At 45.3% G+C, this 20,657-nt stretch overlaps 1 protein-coding gene across 4 annotated transcripts in view; it reads right to left on the bottom strand.

The window, feature by feature from the left end:
- CCDC149 (coiled-coil domain containing 149) overlaps positions 1–20,657 on the bottom strand; it is a 315,035-nt gene that overhangs the window by 203,973 nt on the left and 90,405 nt on the right. For all 4 annotated transcript variants that reach the window (XM_069202164.1, XM_069202165.1, XM_069202167.1 and 1 more), the window contains exon 3: positions 9,131–9,169. In XM_069202164.1, coding sequence (XP_069058265.1) covers positions 9,131–9,169 — 39 coding nt within the window. The remainder of the gene's footprint in view (positions 1–9,130; positions 9,170–20,657) is intronic.

The raw sequence follows: 20,657 nt of genomic DNA, 5'->3' as shown, positions 1-20,657 counted from the left end.
GGGCTGGTTACTGCATAGAGCCCTCTAAAAGCAAGCAACAAAGTAAATGCTTGTCAGAAAAGAAATAAAATACTTATTCTTAAACAGAAAAGATGTTGCTGTCTGGAACCAAGAAATGTAGAAAATCTGATTTGTTCAGGGAAAGTGGTGACACAACCAAGAAGTAACATCACTCCTGCAAATGCTTCGATACAAGGGGAGAAGCCTTTCTACTGTGGATGGAAGGGTGAGGTGGCACTGTGCAGCTCTGCTATAGGGAGGAGCAAGGTACAGTGAATGACACAAGGTTTCACAGTCCTTGGCAGCAGCACTACCGTGTCACTGAAGCAAATGTGCTCCCTCTCTATAATCTGCAGAAACGAAGGATGCCCTTCATAAAACTGGTGACCTCCATTTTTGCTTTTGCCAATGGCTTCCATGCATCTCCAACTGATGGGAAAATAATCAACTCACGTGACGCTACATACGCAGGGACAATTGGAGGTGCGTTCCTGTATCCCTTCTAACACAGAAAACCTAAGCACCCGGAAACAGGAAATAACACGTGTGTGGAATTTTTAAAAACCAACAACAAAAAAAAACCACTAATTTTAAGATTGTCTAAAACAGCCTGAAAATAAATAACATAGAAAATGAAAGTGCACGTTTGACAATGTGCCCACGGAGAGTGCTCACCAAGATTCACGAATTATATTAAAAGTGACTAAAAATATATGAAATGTTGAAAATGCGTAATAATGATGTAGTAATATGCCATATTGATATATATAATAACATATGAATTACATTGTATTGTGGAGCTAACTTAGCCAAAGTTGTGGCCTAGTTTTGCCAGGCCTCATGCAGAAGCTGAATATTAACGCAATGTAGAGAAGCTAATGTACTGAACTGACCATGAACCACTCGTTGTTTAATAAAGTCTGCTTAGCTACAATTCTCTGCGATGAACCGACGGACAGGAAATGATGGAATCAAAAAAGTATCAAGGACTGTGTAAAGCAGACGGGATGTACTTTCCCAGGGCTCGAACAATAGAGACACTGACTGACTGGAGAAGAAGATGCAACATTTTTGATCCCTGATGAGCCGGATGATGAGGACATTGTACAGTGAACCAATCGACACCTTGATAACTCTGTATTACTAGAACTCATAGATTTGAAAACCTAAAATTAATGGATAGAGTCATACCTGGTAATTAACTGACCAATTAGATAAATAAAGTTGAGATGAGTAGAAAAATGGGCAATGTAAACAGTATTAACTCTATGGAGATGGTTTACACTGTTCCAGACTGGTAACACAGTGACATTTCTGAGAAATACACTACGAGGTATTTAAAAGTATCTACTAAAAACGGTGTGCAATCTATGCAACACTTGGCAAAAAAGACACTATTTGCTTAAAAAACAATGCCTGAAGTTGCTAAAGATTATACCACCTGCGGCCTTCAGACTGTGGGGAAAACATTACAGAGAGTCCATCTTCTGATGCAAAACAAGCACATGTACATAGCTCAGTACCTAGCAGTCTTCTATTTTAAGTAGAAATAGTCATGCTGAGACAATTCTGTCTAATACCTCAAGAATGCTTACAAATCTTAGTATGTACAACATGGAAACTTGCCGTGCTGGAACCTTTTTCTGCAGTACCCAAAAAATTGTCTAAAACATAATACACACAAAATGTCAACTAGAACCTACACGCAGAGTTCACAGAGTTACTCTTCAATACAAAAATATATAATGTGTTCAATACCTCTACACACCTATGATGCATTAGAAGCACATGAGTTTTGCAAAAACTTACACATAATATCTGGACACAGGCTGTAAAAAAAGTAGTACTATGGTGCTTACCAGCCACTATGTAAACTATAAAACAAACTAGCACACTCATTAAATGTTGCGTTAGAAGAACATGCATTTTGTAAACACTTACACCCAATTGCTGGACAGAGATTGTAAAAAATTAGGTAGAAAAGTGATATAGAACTCACCTGCCACTATGTAAACTATAAAACAAACTAGCACACTCACTGGAGGATGTCATCAGTGATGCTATCAATGATGTCATTTGAGATGTCCTAAATGATTTCATAGAACATGTCAACAGTCACGTCATATGTGCGGTCATAAACAGTGCATGGCGGGGGCACAAGTTATAGTTAGCGCTTCTAACTATGATTGGTGAATTTCTGTGAATTACTTTTTAGTTGATAGCGTTAGTGTTATTCACCAAACTATATTGTTATTTTAACCTTCGTTTTTTCAATGGATATCTAATGGTTGTTTTTTTAAATAAATGTTTTTAACCCCCCCCCTCCCCTCCCACTGTGCACAGCCTTCAGCCGTAGGCAGCAGTGGGTTTGCAAAAGGGCCTGGCCTGCGGCTATTAAGGGTGGGAGCCCTCGTGCCCACCCAGAGCACTCACCTTGTTGTCATTGGAGGCCACAGGGGGAGCCCCAAAGACCCCGCAGTCTAAGTTGGCTCCTCGCAACCAGCGGGAGCAGGTAATAACGTTGCTCCCTGCAGAAGGGAGCAATATTTAGATCTGTTTCCCTGCCCAAATCACTCAGGGCAGGGAAACAATTCAAAAGTCTGCTTCCAGTGGACTTGGTGTTTGCTCTCACTTGGCAGGAGATTTTAAAAAAATGCCTCCACAAAGCCTCAGCGCAGGTAGGAAAACCGATGTGTCCTGGGGGTAGGCACCCCAGGACATAACCTGTTAGCCACCCCTTGGGGATGGGGTCCCAGGGCCATTATTGGCTTGGGATGGGTGGGGGGACGCGGTCTCCCCCATTTAAAGGAATCAGCCTGGGGGTGGGGCCCCAGGATCTTTTCAGGCTCACAGAGTGGGGCTACGCAGCCCCCTCCCCATATTGTGCTTTTTAGGCCCCAAGAAGGGCACCTGGTGGCCTTTAGAGGTTCGGGTGGAAGGCCATTAGCCCCTCTCCCCATAAATATCATTATTGACCCCAAGGCTGAGCTCCTTAGGTACTCTTGAGGCTTTGGATGGGGGGGCACGTGGCCTCCCTAATGCAGCCCCTCTCCCCTTCATGAACACAGCCCCAAGGGTATGCTCCCCAAGGCATTAGGAATATAAATGCGGCCTGGCTGCCATTTGCTTTTGTTTTTTCTGACCCTGTGTGAGTTTTGTGGCACAGGGGGTCAGGGTATCCTTGCACCTATGTATCTGTTTGTTTTTAAGAACTTCATAAACAGGGGACTAAATTCCTGAATCCTGTAATGGCTGCCAGCAACATTTTCCTCATGTTGCTGGCAGCCAATCAGAGCCCTCGCTCCCACGGGAGCAACATTGCCCAAGGGAAATAAAGCTCCCTGGGCCAATCAGAACGTTCAATGTTTTTTTTTACATTGGGACACGAGCGAAAAGTCTCAGAGTCTCTCGCGAGCCCAACTGCTAAAATATACAATTATTTTTCACCCTTTATTTCACAAAAACTACTGAATAGATTTACAACAAATCACAAGAGGCACAACCTGTGGACCAATATCTAGCTTCCTGCCAAATTAGGTATAACTCAGTTCAAGAGTTTTTCCTGCAGCCTTTGGGGGATCAGAGTGCACACGGTAGGCACTGAATGTCAGCACCACAGTGCTCAGTCAGTAAATCAGTACTAAACCTAGCAAAAAGTGGGGGCAAAACGTAAGGGTGAGTCTGCAAAAAGGCATTTACTCACATATTTCATGATGCTGTGTTTGGCCCTCCAGGTGGTGTTTGTTGTGCCTTTTTATTTAAAAGAGACCTTTGACGCTTTCTTAGCTTCTGAGAGTGCATGGTCCCTTCTGATCCTTTAATCCTGGTTCTCTCTAAATACTTGCAATACCTCGCTGCAGGAAAGGTCAAAGTAGGGGAAAAGCCCTTGGGTTCTTGTCTCTACACGTTAGAACACATTCCAAGCAAATTGCATCAGAGTTCTAAATTTATTGTGTTTCATAAAAAGCTAAAAACCTCTCTCTTCTGTTAACCCTTCTGCATTCTATTTGTAGTTTGTCCTTTTGTTTCCTGCTTCCAGTTATTCACATCCTAGCGCCACTAAGCCTTTGGTAGTACTTGAGCTCTAGAAGTGACTAAATAAATAAATAAGTAAGTATTAAAAATAAAACTACCTTCTGTCACACTCACTGATGCAGAAACAACCCCAACTAGAATATAGTATTATCCAGGTCAGGGAACTGTCTGTACATTTATATAATGCTTCATAGTGGAAAGAGTTGGGCTGGGTCCCAAATTTATCGCTTGAATTAAACTGCTATACAATCAACCACAAGTGCGCATGCACGCGCAATGCCTGGTATCGGAGGCAATCTAACTGCAGTGAAGAACCCGGCTGGGGTGAACCCCTTCCCTGTTATGTGCAGGGAAGCATTGCAGGGCAGGGCTCAACACACTACGACTGGGAAGGGACAGAGAAGGTATGGAAGTCCCTGATTTCAAAATGTACTATCTGGCATTGGATCTACAACACAAAGCCCACTGGTCTGATGACGGTCCCAACTGGGAGAAAACCTTGCTAGCTGCCACTGTGGGGGTGAGGGTAGGGAGGGGGGCCTGGGAGCCCTGTTGCTAGAGGGTAGCAGAATGCCTGAGAATGCCTCATGTGCTGAAAGTGGTATGTAGACTCTAGGAATGAGCGGTCGGGTCGTGCTCCACAGGGCACCCTATGCGCCGGAGCTTGAGATATGGAAAATGTGGACTTTCTCGCAAATCAAACGATTCATGAACATGGCATGTTGGTGGGAGGAGGTTTGTGGTACTCTGGGGCACCTATACCCAGGAGATCAATTCATCACTATGCAGGAGTCAATGGAAACTTTTGGGTTGGGAGCAGGTCACTTCTCCAATACGCAAAAATGGCAGCAACGCCTCAAGAGATCTGGCCAGGGTTTCCAGATGCTTGTAGCACTGCTCACATTGGCGGGCGGTTGTAGACTTACTACCCATATTTATCACACCCTGGCGTGGACAGGCCCAGGTCCCCCTTGGGGTGGAGGCTGTATGGCACTGAGTTAGTGAGTTCCCAACAACGACTTAGTCTCAGCCAACGCACAATTTAAACTCACTCAATATAACCTAGTACATATCACATACCTCTTGCCCAAACACCTACACACTATATACCCCTCCAAGAGTGCGGATTGCACATGGTGTGGCAATGCACCGGTGAACTTTGTACATGTGGCCTGAAGCTGCCCACAGATCATTAGGTACTGGGAAGAGATTCTGAGACATTTACCGAGTGGTACAGGGTGGGCGATCCCTAGTGATCTTAGGCAGTGCTTAATAGGTTTGGTGGCTATTCTGAAATACAAGAAGCTCAGTAGGAAATTTGAAATGCTTGGATTGACCTTAGCCAATCAGCGCATAACTACCAGATGGCTTAGCCCAAAACCCCCTCCGACTTTAGAATGGCTTGGAGATATGATGGAATAGGCTCATGCGGAAGAAGTACATATGAAATAACTGCGTCGAGTTGACAAACTAGCAGATGACCTGCAGGTATGGGGGGCCTTGATCAAGGACCTTGATTCTGCCAGCCCTGCCGCATCTATAGTGACGGAGACCGCACCTGATGAGGGGTGGGACTGGGCACAGTGTCCCTGATATATGATGAGGACATGATGACATAAATGAGATATGGGTCCCAGTGACCGCAAACGGAAGTGGCCTGAGGGATGGGCAACCAGAGTTCCGATGTATTGTCTACTGTCCTTTGCAATATGAATCAGTATGGTGCAAAAGCACAGAAGAGGAGAGTTGGGGGAGGGGAGTTTATATACCTAGGGTTATTGAGTTTTCTTACTTTGTACCTTGAGAAGCTCCCGGGGCATTCAGTGTTACTTATTATGGAGGTATTCATGATGACATGTTACCTACTGGCTTTGTTTATCCTGTAGAGATACCTATGGATATAATGGATGATGCTACTCTATATGCTCTGTGGATGTACATTACTAAAATGTTAATAAAAATATACAAAAACATGCTTCATAGGACACTCCTGTAGATACGGCCTACCCTTGGTGTCTTTCGGTATGTGAGCCCTGGTGCTCCATTCTCCTGCGCTACCACTGACAGTCTAAGGTATCCTTAGATACCCACTAGGCCTACTAGGCCTAGCATGACAATTTCTACCTTAGATCCTTCTAAAACAAATCGACAGTGATCTCAAAAAGCTACTTTCTACACAATGAAATTCTAAGAAACCTCCTGCGTTACTCCCAGGTCCAGAGAAGTTTCCTGTTACGCCTCAGTCTAAAAGAAATCAACTGCCTCAGCACCAAATCCCAAAAAAACATTTGCCTCAATCGTAGGCTGAGAAAAGCGAACAGCTTTCTCACCTGTTCAAAAGAACCATATTGCTTTACATCATATTCCATGAAACCCACATGGCTCGTTCTCTTCCCCACAGAAACCAATCTGTAATTTTCAAGGTCTCCATAAAGTCTACTGTACATGTATCTGCACCTCTCAAGACAAATCACCTCCCTCAGGCCCTACCTCAGGAAATCCCTCTGCCTCACACCCTTTCACAAGGAAACTGCCTGCCTCACACCCTTCTCCAAACACACCACTGAACTCATCTGTGAACTACCTGTCTCATATATTTCTCCAGAAACCACACCTTCTTTATACTCTTCCCCAGAAAAAAACACCTGCTTCATACACTTTCCCAAAAAAACAAATCTCCATCAAACACTTCCAGAGAGACCCCACCTGCCTCATACCATTCCCCAGAGCCTCAGCAGATTCACTGCCTTCCCCACAGAAAGCTCCTCATACTCTTGCCCACAGAAACCACCTGCCTCACACCTTTTCCTCCCTAAGATCCACACATTCAACACCTACTTTAGCCAAACTCATCATCATCTTCCACAGAGAAAAAGCCAACATTATCTGACCCAGAAAACAAACCCAAACTTCAGATACCAAAAAGAACTTGCATCAACCTTTCTACAGAAAGCGAAATGTTATTGCGCCATCCTAGCAAGACCAAACTCCCAATCCACAAACCCATGAAAATTCCAGAGTTATCTCTTGTCCTTATCCTTAGCTCCAGCTGCCTCACTGGCTCCTTAAGTGAAAATGTACCTCAGAATCTAGCTCAATGGCATTTTGCCATTCAGTAAGCGTCTTTTCCCCCACCCTCCCAAAAGCGCACTCTCCACTTTCACACTAAGAGCGGCCAGCCAGTACTGCACACTGAGACACCTGTGCTACAGGTGAGATGGTGCAAGAGCACCACCCACATTCCCACTTCCCTTGGGTCCCTAGGGATCTGGGGGAGGTGATGGTCGCACCAGGTGGTCCCAGGGCCCAGTGCTTCATTGCTTTGACATCAGAGCAGTAAACAAACGTTTTTCAAACCTGTGCTTATGATGCCATAACTAATAAAATATGACACTTGAGTAATGACATTACAATTCCTTTTCCAGAGCAGGCAGATACAGCAACAAGTAGCTTCATGTATAGAATACTTAACTGACGCTTAAACAACTGATCTGAAAATTAGATTTTAGGGACCCTCAATTTTTTATTTTTATATCGAGAAAATTGGATACTTATGGTAAAAAAATCTATTGTACTACTGGAGGTCAGTACAGAGATGCAAGAATATATCTGCTCATCACCCCCATATTCTAAAGCACAACAGCAGCATGGATGTCAAATTTCATCAAACTGCTCAAGTTTATGCATTTACAAGAAATGAAAAACTTTACATATGTTATCTGTAACCAAAATATCATGTGATTACAAAAAGTAAGAGACCAAGGATTAACGTGTGTGAAGATATAGTAAAAGGAATACAATACTCTCTACCACACATATAAAGAACTTTGTAAGTCACCTTGGGCTTCTGTGACCTTCTAACAGAACTGTCTTTGCGTTTTTTGCAGTATTTGGTCATGGAAGGCTGTGAGGGTTATAACACAGCAGTGGGCACCTTAGACCCAGCCATAGGCCATATGCAGCTGGGTCAACATTGTAGGGGGGACAAGTTGCAGGGCAGTGAAAAGGAATGGCCTGCTCCCAGACCTCACAAAGTACGAACTTGCACAAGTGGTTAAGTGGCAACGGGGGCATGTATCAAGGGCCTGCTTTACATGGCCTAAGGGTGTGCGCAGCTGCAACAGTAACTATGAAGCCGGAGTGTAGGGACTCATCTTAGGCTGTATGGACTCTGAATTTTGGGATGAGTGAAAAAAATCAGGGACCTTACAATCCTGTCAATACCTTCCAAACCAGCTGTCGAAGGCTATGCACATCTAGAATGGCAGTTAGGGGTTGTGTCCCACTTTTTTAGGTATACTTACAATTTTGGGGGTTGGTTTAAGGAGCATTGTAGGTGATCAAGATATTGCTGTATCATAGATCATCGGTTCATGGGATGGGCATGTGTGAGCTCTGTGCACTGGAATTGGTGAACTTCTGTTTTTGGGAGGTAGTGGAAAACCAATCTAAACAAATCTAACAGCTTGTCATGAAAACAAACGGTGTGCAGCTACTGCAGTCTTTACATTCCCAGCTGGTCTTATACAGATGTACATACACATATTTATATGCATTAACAGAAAAAAAACACACACTGTAAGCCAAGTTGTGGTTTCTCTTACACTTGACATGATAAAATGTTTAAAATGAAATTAGAAATTCACTTAAACACCTACAGTTAATAGTACAGTTATCATTATAAATTAAGCCCAAACCAACTCCCTTCTGAAATTCACCAGTTATAGTCCGACCCCCAAGACATCCCTCTGAAAAACCTTCTCGTTATTCACAGTTGCCTACACAATAAAATATTGCCTGTTGTTCCCATATCCATCCAGTAGAAATAATTTATTGCAATCACTGTGAATAAGCAGTGACTATTGCTAAGTCATATCAGTGGAAAAAGCGTGACATAAATTCAGTGGACAACAGCTTTTAGAAGTCTGTTCAGGATAGGGGATGGGTATGGGGCTCACATGTAACATACGTATATGCAATATAATACTAGAGTGCGAAGAACAATGTTAATGTCGCTTCAAGAGTCCCAAATACTCAACATTCAGTACTGTACGCCCACTAAACAAAGGTTTGCAACAGCATTAATGGAGCCTACCTGTTTTCTCTTTTCTGGTGGTATAGATGGATCTCCGTCCTGCAAAGAGACATCAAACCATATTAAATGGTTATTGAGACACTTGCAGTGAATGCTGTTCACAAAAAAAGAAATTCAAAACACCAAAGGAAAGCGTAAAAATATCACAGCTTGAGATACTAAAGACAATATGACTCAAAGGAGAATAAACAAGTGCACTAAGAAGGACACAGTCATTTCAGCAGAAAAAGCTCATACATCCCACTTTTGGGATTACAAAGGCCATTCACTACAATTTAAACTCACTATTCATAACATGACTTTGGGAACATATCAATGTAATTTTTCTTTAAGTCAGAAACGTTCTCATAGGATTAACACTCTTCAATAAGAATCGTCTTCTAAAATGTGAACTTTTATAGCATAAACTTACCAAGGCTATACTCCAACTGGCTGCTTAGATGTTTATATAAAGGTCCATCCTCAGACGATATATAGATTGAAACTTGGGGTTAGATTGGTAAAGTGGTCAGTCGGGCATTGGTCGATGGGCCAGTGCCTCAGCATCAGGTGTGGCCTGTTTTTTTTAGAGCCTTTGTAAACCAGCCCACAGAGACTTACTGACTTACCCAGTCACTGCCAGGCCACTATAAATTGGCACAATCATCATGGGCACTTCCCTGCCATGTTGTCAAACTGGGGCTGGGGACCAGGTGTTGCTCTTACCCTGGGGCATACTCACCTCGGCCCCTTGCCTTGAATGGTCAGCCCTGCCCAAATGTAGTGTCAATTCCCCACCACAGAGTGGGAGTATTCAGGGGCCTCGCAGGGAGACCAGGTGATTTTGTGGCCAGTGGGTCATTCTCACCTAGGGTTCCCTGAAGCAGCAGCAGCGGTTGGATACTTTTCTTGACCCTCCGATCCAGGTTATCATCCTGAGGCTATAGTGGGCTGAGGAGGAGAGAAGTGGAGGAGGGGAGAAGCGGCCTTGCAAGGGCCTCACCCTGGTCCCAGTGTCTTTTTGGCCTTGGTGTTGGATGGGTATGTTTGTATTGGTCTCACTGTTAGGCCACCTTTCCCAGAGAGAATGAAACACATGATTTAGCATTATGATCACAGATGCACATGTTGGAAATGTGGAACTAGGTTCGATTTCCTGCGTCAGCTCGCATCTTGTGATTCTGGGCAAATCACTTAATCTCCCTACCTAGAACTTGTGTAATGTAGCTGGAGCTTGTGTAAATTGTTCCAGTGCCTTAGGAGTTCACACTACATAGATCTACCAAAAAAAAAAAATAATAATAATAAATAACCCGTCAGATTCTGCAAATGCCAGGATGTGATAATTGAAGAGGATTCTATTTCTACACGGCTTTGCTGTCTTTGTTTAGTTTAACTGTCAGTCTTGGATCATTAAAGCAGCTTTAGTACACGTTTTACAGTGCGCTTACCTAACGTTTACTCTCTAAAGTGCATACAATTCAGAGGAAAAAATACTGCCAATGGATAATTTTCTTCAGTTTCGTACCGTCCAGGACAGTGGTACTTAACCTTTGGTCCGAGGACCCCTGTGGGTCCACGAAGCCTATTCAGGGGGTCTTCGGGTGTGTTACCCAATTAAATAATATTAAAGTACAAGTTATTTGCCTTCGGTAATGCCTTATCTGGTAGAGATTATATCTAGCTGCAGAGTCCTTACCTTTGAATTCCCCCCAGGCATCACACTGGAGCAAGAAGATTTTTCGTGAGCAGTACCCCTGCCCGCCAGTAGGTGGCATCAATCAGCTCCGCATCCCTCGTCGGCATCATCAGCGCTGGGAGTGATGTCACAGTGCCTATATGGGCGTGCCAACGTTCGTTTCTTTTAACAATTTTCCATGTCAGAAGTGCAAAGCCATGAAGAACACGGACTACTGGTGTGTCAAAACTATGGAACTGAAAGGGGTCAGGATATCCGTCACCGTTGTGACAGAGTAACCCCTCACCAAGTTCTAAATCAGGTCCTTAGTCTCTACGAGACAAGGCGTTACCAAAGGTAAGTAATACGTTCATCTGATAAAGACTTCTAGCTGCAGATTCCTTACCTTTGAATAGATACCCAAGCAATATCATCCCCGGAGGTGGGTCTGCGAGCCAATTTTATACAAAGAAGTCCTTCAGGACCGAACGGGGAAAGTGCCCATCCCTAGGGACCTGACTGTCCAGACAGTAATGTTTGGTAAATGTGTGCAGAGATGCGCATGTTGCTGCCTGTCTGATGTCCAGGCCGGAACTCTGCATGCCAACGAAGTGGTCACAGCTTTAGCTCTGGTGGAATGAGCTTGCAAACCTTCAGGAGGTTTGCTTCTTAACCAGTGCGTAGCAGACCTTAATGCAGACTACGACTCACCTAGAAGTGGTCCGCTTCTGCACCATCCGACATTTCTTTGCACCCACATACCCCAAGAAGTGTTGGTCATGCACCTAGAACTCTTGGGTACGGTCAAGGTAGAATGCCAATGCTCTTTTTGGGTCCAGACCATGGAGTCTCTCCTCTTCCTTAGAAGGATGTGGGGGTGCATAAAAAGGTAGGCAGGGTAATATATTGGCCTACATGAAAAGCTATGACCACTTTTGGTTGAAAAGAGCCCCTTGTGCACCAGTTTGTCAATAAGGTGGATTAGATGGCAAAGACTACAGCTCACTCAATCGGCGGGAAGATGTAATTGCCACAAGGAAAGCTGTTTTCAGTGTAAGAAGCCTGAGGGGACAATTGTGCAGAGACTCGAAAAGAGGACACATCAATAAGGTCAGAACCAAATTAAGGTCCCACTGGGGCATAATGAATGGAGAAGGAGGAAAGACATGAGTAAGACCTTTGAGGAACCTATGTGTAATATGAACATATGTACAAAGGGTAATTTTCTTCAGTTTCGTACTGTTCATGACAGTGGTACTTAACCTGTGGTCTGAGGAACCCTGTGGGTCCACGAGGTCTACTCAGGGGGTCTTCAGTTGGATTACAACAGAGGACTTAAACAAGGAAGGTTGATCAGGCAACCACAAGAAGGCAGAAATGGCAGATAAAGGGGATCAACAGATTTGTCTGCACACCATGCCACAAGTTTCTTCCAACGGCAGGCGTATACCTTCTTGGTGGAAAAACGCCTGACTGCCAAGATGAAGTTACAGACTTAAGGATGAAGGTCAAAAGCTGTCAACTGCCTCTGCTCAATCTCGAGGCAAGAAGGCGGAGAGTGGACAGATTTGGGTGAGGAACCCTCCTCTGCCGCTGCAACACAAGATCTTCCTAAAGTGGCAGCCTGATTCGAGGATTGATGGCCATGCTTAGTAGCTCGGGATACCAGACTCTCCGCACCCAGTCCAGAGCCACAAAGATGACTTGGGCCCAGCCATTCCTGATCTTCTAGAGAACTCTGGACAGGAGTGGTATGGGCAAAAAAGCTTACAGGAGGCCTGAGTTTCACTCGAGATCAAAAACATCTCTGACCAACAGCCGCCTTGCAAACTCCAGCATGCAAAATTGCTGACAATAGTTGTTCTCAGTGGAAACAAACAGTTCTAACCAAGGCTCTCCCCAATGACCGGATGCTGGCCACCTGACCCACAAGGTCTTTGGGTACCGTGCCCTCGTCCACATACAGGCTAATAAGCATGCATGACACGTTGAAATGGTGCAGTTGAAAGCCCCTTCCATAGCCACGAAAGGAGGGAAATGCAGATTGGGGGACAAGGGGACGCCAAACTTGCCTTGTCTCCATACAGACAGATTTCATCAAAGGGCATGTCCATAAGGGAAGCTGGGACATCCCCGAAAAGCCAGACATCCTCAGCCATGAGTGGCACCCCAGGGCCACTGTCATGGAAACTGCTCTACCTAGCGACTCAGTTGTGTCAAGTCTGCAACAAATTGTGAACTTTGCTGCATCCCACCCATCGGCAACAGCCTGAGAGAGTACAATGTGGGCCTACTCCGGAACATGTGGCAGCATGTGCACAACCGTATCCCATAGGTGTGGGAATAATGGGCCAAAAGGCCTGCAGTGTTCCCGAACCACAATGCCAGACTGGTGGAAGCAAACATCTTCTCCCCAAATGAATGTAGCCTCTTGGATTCCCTATCCAGGGGAGTGGTAGAGAAAGTGCCCTGGGAAGTTTAGTATGAACCACCAAGTTCTCATGGGTAGGATGTTATGGGAGGAAGGTTTGATCCCCGGGAGCAGGGCGCTGATGGTGGGGAATTGTCCTATTCACAGGAGCCCCTGTGCTGGGTTTGGACCAGGTACCAAATAGGACATCCCTGAGGGTGTAGTTGAACAGTAGTAAGGGTTCGGATGTGGAAACTCCCAGCTGTAGCACCTCTGTCAGTCTTGACTGCCACTGAGAGTAGCTGAAGGTTTAGGACCTCAGCCGCCCTCTGCACCACCATAGAAAGCTCCCTCCTCTTTAGCCACGGTATGGGCAAAAAGCATACCAGTATCTGGAGAGGTATCTAGTCCACTAGCTTCAAACAGATCATCACACCAGTCCATCTTTGCCTAGTAAGGCTGGTATTCTAAAAGATCAAGCAACCCCTCCCAGTCCTCACCGAGGCCTATCCCAAGAGTATAAGTCCATCCAGCTCCGTGTCGGAGTCAGGAATAACTATGGGGATGGCAATGTCGGAAGCACCAGGAGCATCGGCATGGTAACTGGCACCAGGGAAGATCGAGATGGAACTACCGGCTATGGGCCGGACCCAGGACTGGATCCTTGGGAGACCAATCAATGCTGAGGCCCAAAGCCAGGAGTGCAGAACCCAATGAGGCCCCTTCTGACTCCGTGGGGCCCAAAGACGTGCCAACGGGGATGGACTGAAAAAAAATTAGACGAATGGCCTCATAAAAGTTGGACAGCGGTTGCTCCAGCTTCTGGAAAGTCAGGGAGGTGCCGAACCAGCCCAGGAGCAGGTTCTGACGAACAAGGCCTAGAATACCGACACTCCCTCGTTGCGTCGGCTGACAGACAAGGAGACGTCAAAGACTACTTTGACTTCTTGCTCTTCTTCTTATGCCTTAACTTACCCAATTGCCCCGAGGACTTGGAGTAGGACGATGACGACTTCGGATTCCGTGACCTGTCCCAGGACCTTCCCCTCGACCGGGACCGGGACCTGTGAGGAGTCACATGCCAGGCAGCCATCAGCTTTAGGGACCATTTCCTCAAAGCCTTCAGATGCATGGCCCGGCAATCAGAGCATGACTTTGGATCGTGTTCTGGCTTCCAAACACCACAGACAGATGAGGTGCGGATCCCTTACTAACATGGGCCGATGTCAGGCTTTGCATGGCTTGAAACCGGTCCTGCTGGATGACATCCTCAAACCTGTATTCCTGGATGATATCCTCAAAACACCAGGAGCAAAACCTCAAAATATAGTTGTCAAAAAAACATCAGTCAAAAAATAACTGAGGGGTAGCTCTTCTCCGGATCAGCGCAAGTACTGGTGTGGAAAGAAAAGAACTGATTTCAGCGTGCCTGGGTGGCACCTAAATAGGTATCGCAACATCAGTTCCAGCGTGGACGATGCCAACGGCAGATGCTGAGCTGATTAACGCCACCTACTGGTGTGCAGGACTAGTGATCACAAAAAATCTTCCAGATCCAGTCTAAAGTCCGATGGGGAGAATTCAAAGGTAAGAAATCTGCAGCTAGAAGTCTCTAGAAGATATGAATACATTAACATTTATGAAGTATGTATAAATAAGAAGAAACATTGAAAATGCTAAAAAGTTTTCTATATTTGACTTTGAATTACACAAAATATTTATATATTTGAGCATTTGTTAAGTATATACTAGTTTCTGTATTTTTGTGTATTGTCAAATCATCGCAATTGCTTAGGCTGGAGTCCCTGGCTTCCAATAATGACTACGTGGGGATCCCTGGATTCCATTAATCAGTCAGTGGGGGTCCACAGAAGTCAAGTTGTTAAGAACTGCTGGTCCAGGACATAAAAATACTGGTCATGCCGGATAAAAAATGTCTAGGTGGCAACCATAGCCAGATCAGACATCGTGGCCCTTGGGCCACTTATTTCTCCTCGCCCATCAGGCAAAGTGCTGTGCTTCTAAATATACCAATGTTACCTGCCAAATATTTCTGTAAAAAAATGTGTCCAATTAGACGATCCAGGAATGGCCTGTTTCAATGAATGGCTGTTTCACTGTTGCATCTGTGCAATGTCGGGCACATGAACTGTGCCATTAGAGTGCAGTTTATTACAAGAGCCTCTTACAGAAATACTACTTCTGGAAAGGAACAGAAAGCAGAAAGTAGAATTCTTGTAAGAATTTAAGCAATGTGTTTCTTCCATAAAAGCAATCCTCTGCAAACAGTAATGAAGTAGTATTTATTTTCTATCAAACTATAGAATCTAAGCATAGGATGTTTTTAAGTGATATCATTGTGCATGTCCCCAATGGAATCCATTTTTTTTTTTTTTCTAGTTGATAATAATCTACTGATCTGGAATAACATTTCCCCAGGGTTTTCCATTGTTTGTCTGGCTGTATGTCAGGTGTTTGTGTACTGCAGAACATTTCACTGCTAATCAGAGCTGATGTTCCTATTTGGGAATCAGCCATACCCCCTCTCAAGCCCATCCCGAGAGAGGTCTGTGGTTTCCAGCACTACATACGCCTTGGCTTCATTAAGCCAAGATCAATTACTCAGTAGAGCCTGCTTATAAAGGTGAGGGCCCCTGGCGGCCCTCACGGGGCATAACCTGCAGCAAGTGCTGCACTCTTTAAGTAGTGGTTTGATACATGTGCCACCAACATCGCACTAATTCCAGGCTGAGGTTGTGTTCGGGAATAGCAGTGGTAGGACATTATTTTCCATTTTTTAAATGTCTCCAGAGCGTCTTACTGTGGCTACTCGCATTGTTCTGGTAAATGATGGATTCTGTATGTTTTCTAAGTAATTGTTAATGTGGTAGTTAGCAATTGCATCTGAACAGCATCTCCTCTGTCCTCTTAGTCACTGGGCAGTTTGGCGTGTGATTGTCTGCAAGAGAAGAATAAGCATTTGTAATGCAATGGGTCTCACATTTGCTTGAGTAAGAGCTAATACAGTTGCATATTTCTAACTGGACTTTTCTTGCCACCTAAACTAAAAATGAAAAGTAAAACTGTTGACATAAGTGAGCCGATTCAAAGCACCATGGCCACCATGAGCAGGAGCAAGAAGGAGACACACAAAAGAAAAAGAAGTTTGCTCACAGGCAAACGTATAGGCAAAAGTGCAATTATCCATGCAACAGGGTTGATGGCCAAGGCGGTAACAAAACTGCCCCATTGAGGGACAAACGTAAAGCATTTACGAATTATAACATAGGATTTTTGAAAGGCAAGTCCATGAACAGGTGATAGTGATGGCCGTGCAGTGGGCGCGGTTAAAAGCTCACAGATAGATTACAACAGGCCAGAGTGTTTGAGCGCTCAACCTAAAAAGAAGAAATCCAGGAACAAACTTTTAGTTTACATTTCACTCTAGCTTTGGTACTATGACATAGAAAACTATAATTTATTTATTTTTGTTCAACCAATGGCATTTGAATTATGGGGCTTGTAGATTTGTTTTTAACAATCTCCCCATGGGCTCCAAACTCCAGCATATAAACTTATGTTGGCTAAAATGCAAGAATTAGCCACTTGTTAGCTGTGTTTTTAAAAAATTTTGTTATCTTTGCTGCTGTTTTAAAAATAAGATAACTCCATTTCAAAATAATGCTCCTTTCAAGTGTAAATTCACAAGTAAACAGTGCCATCTATCTTGTGGGGGGTTGCCATTTTCACTCTCATCATTCACTAAAATAAGCATTGAAAATGTGAATCGTGCTTTAGGGTCGAGCCTTCGAGTGCATGTGCTAGCGCATGCATCTTGCATGTGAGACACTGTTGTGTTCAGTAAAGGGCTTGGAGCCCGCCTGTCGCTCACCATTTGTTGGTTTGCGTGGCACTCTTTTTTGCAGCCTCGTATTTCATCAAGGCATAAAGGGAGGTAGTGAATGGTATCTATTGCATATCAAGAACGTTGACCCAGTGGTAAAAAGTATAGTATGGGAAAAATGTTGGTGCGTGTGGTCAAGTGCCCCAACACCAACAGGCACTGTAAAGTGTATCAAATACACAACATTTAATGAACAAAGAAAACCACCGCAACCATATAGCGTATTGCTCAATTATAATAAATATGCACATTGCATGTCGTAAATCGAGTAATAAGTAAGGCAGAGTCCTTCACTGAGTTCCAGTAGATCATTTAATTGGACTGTAGTCATCACTTCACAGTTACATCTAAAAGGTACAGCCAGTACAATCCCAATAGATACACAATGTAACTAAGGGCCAGATGTAGCAAACATTTGCGAGTCGCAAATGGCCTGAATCGCAATTTGCGTCCCCGCAAAATCGGAAATGGGATGCAAAAATCCCACTTCCGAATCGCAAATTGCGACGTGAGCCATTACCGACTCGCAAATTTTGCGACCCCATTGTGCGACCCGCAAATAGGGAGACGCAATTTGCGAGTCGCAAACCATATGAAAAAGCCACTCGCAAATTGCGACTAGTCGCAAAAAGCCCATTTTGCACACCCAAATTACAACTAACTCAGAGCAGGTGGTAACCATAACCAAAGTATAAAAAGAGACCCAGAAGGCATCTGGGTTACTCAAAATGGCTGAAATATTTGTGATAGCAAGGAGGAGGAGAGTCCACGCCGCACAGCAGAGGAGGAGGAGCCAGAGACAGGAGAGGATATACAGAACCAGGCAGACACTTTTCCAGCAAACTGAGGAGAAGATCTATGATAAATACAGACTCAGCAGTGCAGCAATATTAGAATTAATTGATCTACTCAATCCGCAGCTTCAACGACAGACTGTGCGCGGCAGCGCCATCCCCTTCACATGTGCAAGTGCTATGCTCACTGCACCTCTTGGCCTCGGGTAGCTATCAGGGGGTGATTGCAGTGACAGGTGGGGTTTCACGGTTCTTCAGATGTTTCCTAGATGCCATATTCACACACATGTCCAGATACATATACCTACCCAGGAATGAGGCAGAAATCAACAGCACCAAGTTGGAATTCTACAGAATTGCCAACTTCCCACATGTAATAGGGTGTGTGGACGGGACACACATACAAATCTGCCCTCCTGCAAATTTGGAATATCTGTTCCGCAACCGGAAGTGTACCCACTCACTGAACATCCAGGTGGTATGTGACGCCCATTATGTCATCACTGACATGGTAGCCAAATTTCCAGGGAGTACACATGACTCTTACATTTTCAGGCACAGTGGGATACACCAACGCCTAGAACGTGGGGAGTTTGGAGACGGTTATCTATTAGGTATTGCTGCAGACACCCTGAAGCCATACACACAGGTCACTGTAGAAACCATCCATGCCCTGCTAACATTGTTAATTTTTGCCACACAGGTGACAGTGCATATGCGCTACAACCATGGATACTTACCCCGTACCTAACACCCAGCAATGAGAATGAGAGGCGATATAACAGTGCACATAGGAGGACCAGAAATTTCATAGAGAGGACCTTTGGACTGTTAAAGGCAAGATTCCGATGCCTCCACAGAAGTGGAAGTGCGCTCCTGTATGCCCCAATAACAGCTTTCAAGATAGTAGGCGCATGCCCTATCCTGCACAACATTGCCACCAGATGTGGGCTACATCTCACCCCTGAAGACCCTGATTCGGAGGATGACGAGCAAGAGCTACCACATCGCCAGCCTGGGGATAGAAGCATTGCAAATTAAGGCAGACAGAGACGGGACCACATTGCAAACCAATACTTTGGAAGGTAAGTGGTAACTGTCAGCATACACACTAATGTCACACACAAAGAGCCCAGTTGTGAGGTGGATCAAACAATACTTTTTGATAAGTGAACCTAATAACGAAATAACTGAACTTTTGTTAAGGGGCTGTAAATGTCCACCCTCAATGAGGACACATTCACTCCATGTGCCTCATGTGTCCTGCAGTGCTTGGGCCTAACACCTCCGCCTGGGACGCCCAGCATGGCTTGTGTTAGGTGAGTCAGCAGACCCCTGACGTGCATTGCCACTCCGCAAGACACGTGTGTCTGCGGCAGATGCGCTGCTGATGGTGGACCCCTCCTCACTGTCCTGAGGTGTCTCAGCCGTGCTCCTAGCCACCTGTCTAGCCTCCAGCATGTCCACAGCGTGGCTAATGCGACCCAGTCCCCGAGCCACATCCCCTGCAAAGTGGCCCAAGTCCACCTGCAAGCTCACAGTACGTCGTGACAGCCCTGTGGTGTTCACTGCAAGACGGATGATGGATGCAGCCATGCGGTCCAATCTCTGTACCAGTTGGCGCTCACGGCGCCTTGCACTCTGTCTCTCTGACACCAGTTCCGTCACCAGTTGCCGTATGGATAGTGCAAGGTCACTGATATTGTCGTTCAAACGTGTGAACTGTGTGTTCACTTCTGCCAGCCCATTTGTGAAATTGTGCTCCATCCGTTGCATTGCCCCAGAAATGATTCTCAACTGCTTTGTTTGCAGGCGCTGACCAGATATGAGGGATGCCTCAGCTGCAGATATGGATGCGTCACCTATATCCTCCTGGGACACTGCTTGGACATGGAGTCTGCGTCTGCGACGCTGTGGTGCTTCGGGGTCCTGCTGTCTCACACTGTGGCTGGGACCAGGTGCTGTGTCTCTTTCCACCATGTCCACTTGTTCAGCTGGAGGGAACTGTGGTGGTGTGGTGCTGGGCCCTGTAGTGGCTGCTGCAGCCTCCTGCCCTGCCTGTGGGCTGCTTTCTTCACACTGGACGGTGTGGCTGGTGGGGGTGTCTTGTGGGAAACCTGTGGGACATAGGGAACACACTGTCAGTATCTAACATCTGTTGTATGCCTCCTAATAAACAGTTGCCTATAAGCTGACTACTGTACTACATTGCCCATAATGCACCATTCTGGTGGTTGCTAGTCTGGAATGGAGCTAGTTTGGTTGTGCATGCTGCTGTGTACTGGGTGGGTGAGGGTATAGCATTTATGGGTGTACATGCATGTTTCATGGTACTCACTTTTTGATGTCCCTGGCGCTGACGTGTCCAGTACTCCCATTCCTGACACTGCCTCATGCTCCAGGGTCTGTTCAACCAGTTCCTCCATGGCTGTGGGTGGTGGGATGGTGGATGGGCCTCCTCCTGTGCCCCTCATCTCCCTGAGGCGCTCTGCCACCCTCTCCTTTGTCCTGGAGCGCAGGTCATACCACTTTTTTTTTTATTTCCTCTATGCTTCTGTGGCTCACCCCTATGGCGTTGACCCTCTCCTGGATGTCTTGCCAGATTCTCCTCTTTTCAGTGTCTGGAACACTCAGGGCAGTCTTTCCAAACAGTTGGTCATGGTGCTGGCAACATTCCTCTGTCAGCACCTCAAGTTCCTTTTCAGAGAATTTCAATTTTCTCTTCCTGCCTGAGTCTTCCATTGTTGCTGCTGTTCCTCCAG

This window comes from Pleurodeles waltl, chromosome 1_2 (genome assembly GCF_031143425.1).
Source record: "Pleurodeles waltl isolate 20211129_DDA chromosome 1_2, aPleWal1.hap1.20221129, whole genome shotgun sequence".
NCBI lineage: Eukaryota > Metazoa > Chordata > Amphibia > Caudata > Salamandridae > Pleurodeles > Pleurodeles waltl.
The sequence above is the reverse complement of the archived record's forward strand: the minus strand, read 5'-3'. Positions and strand labels throughout refer to the sequence as shown.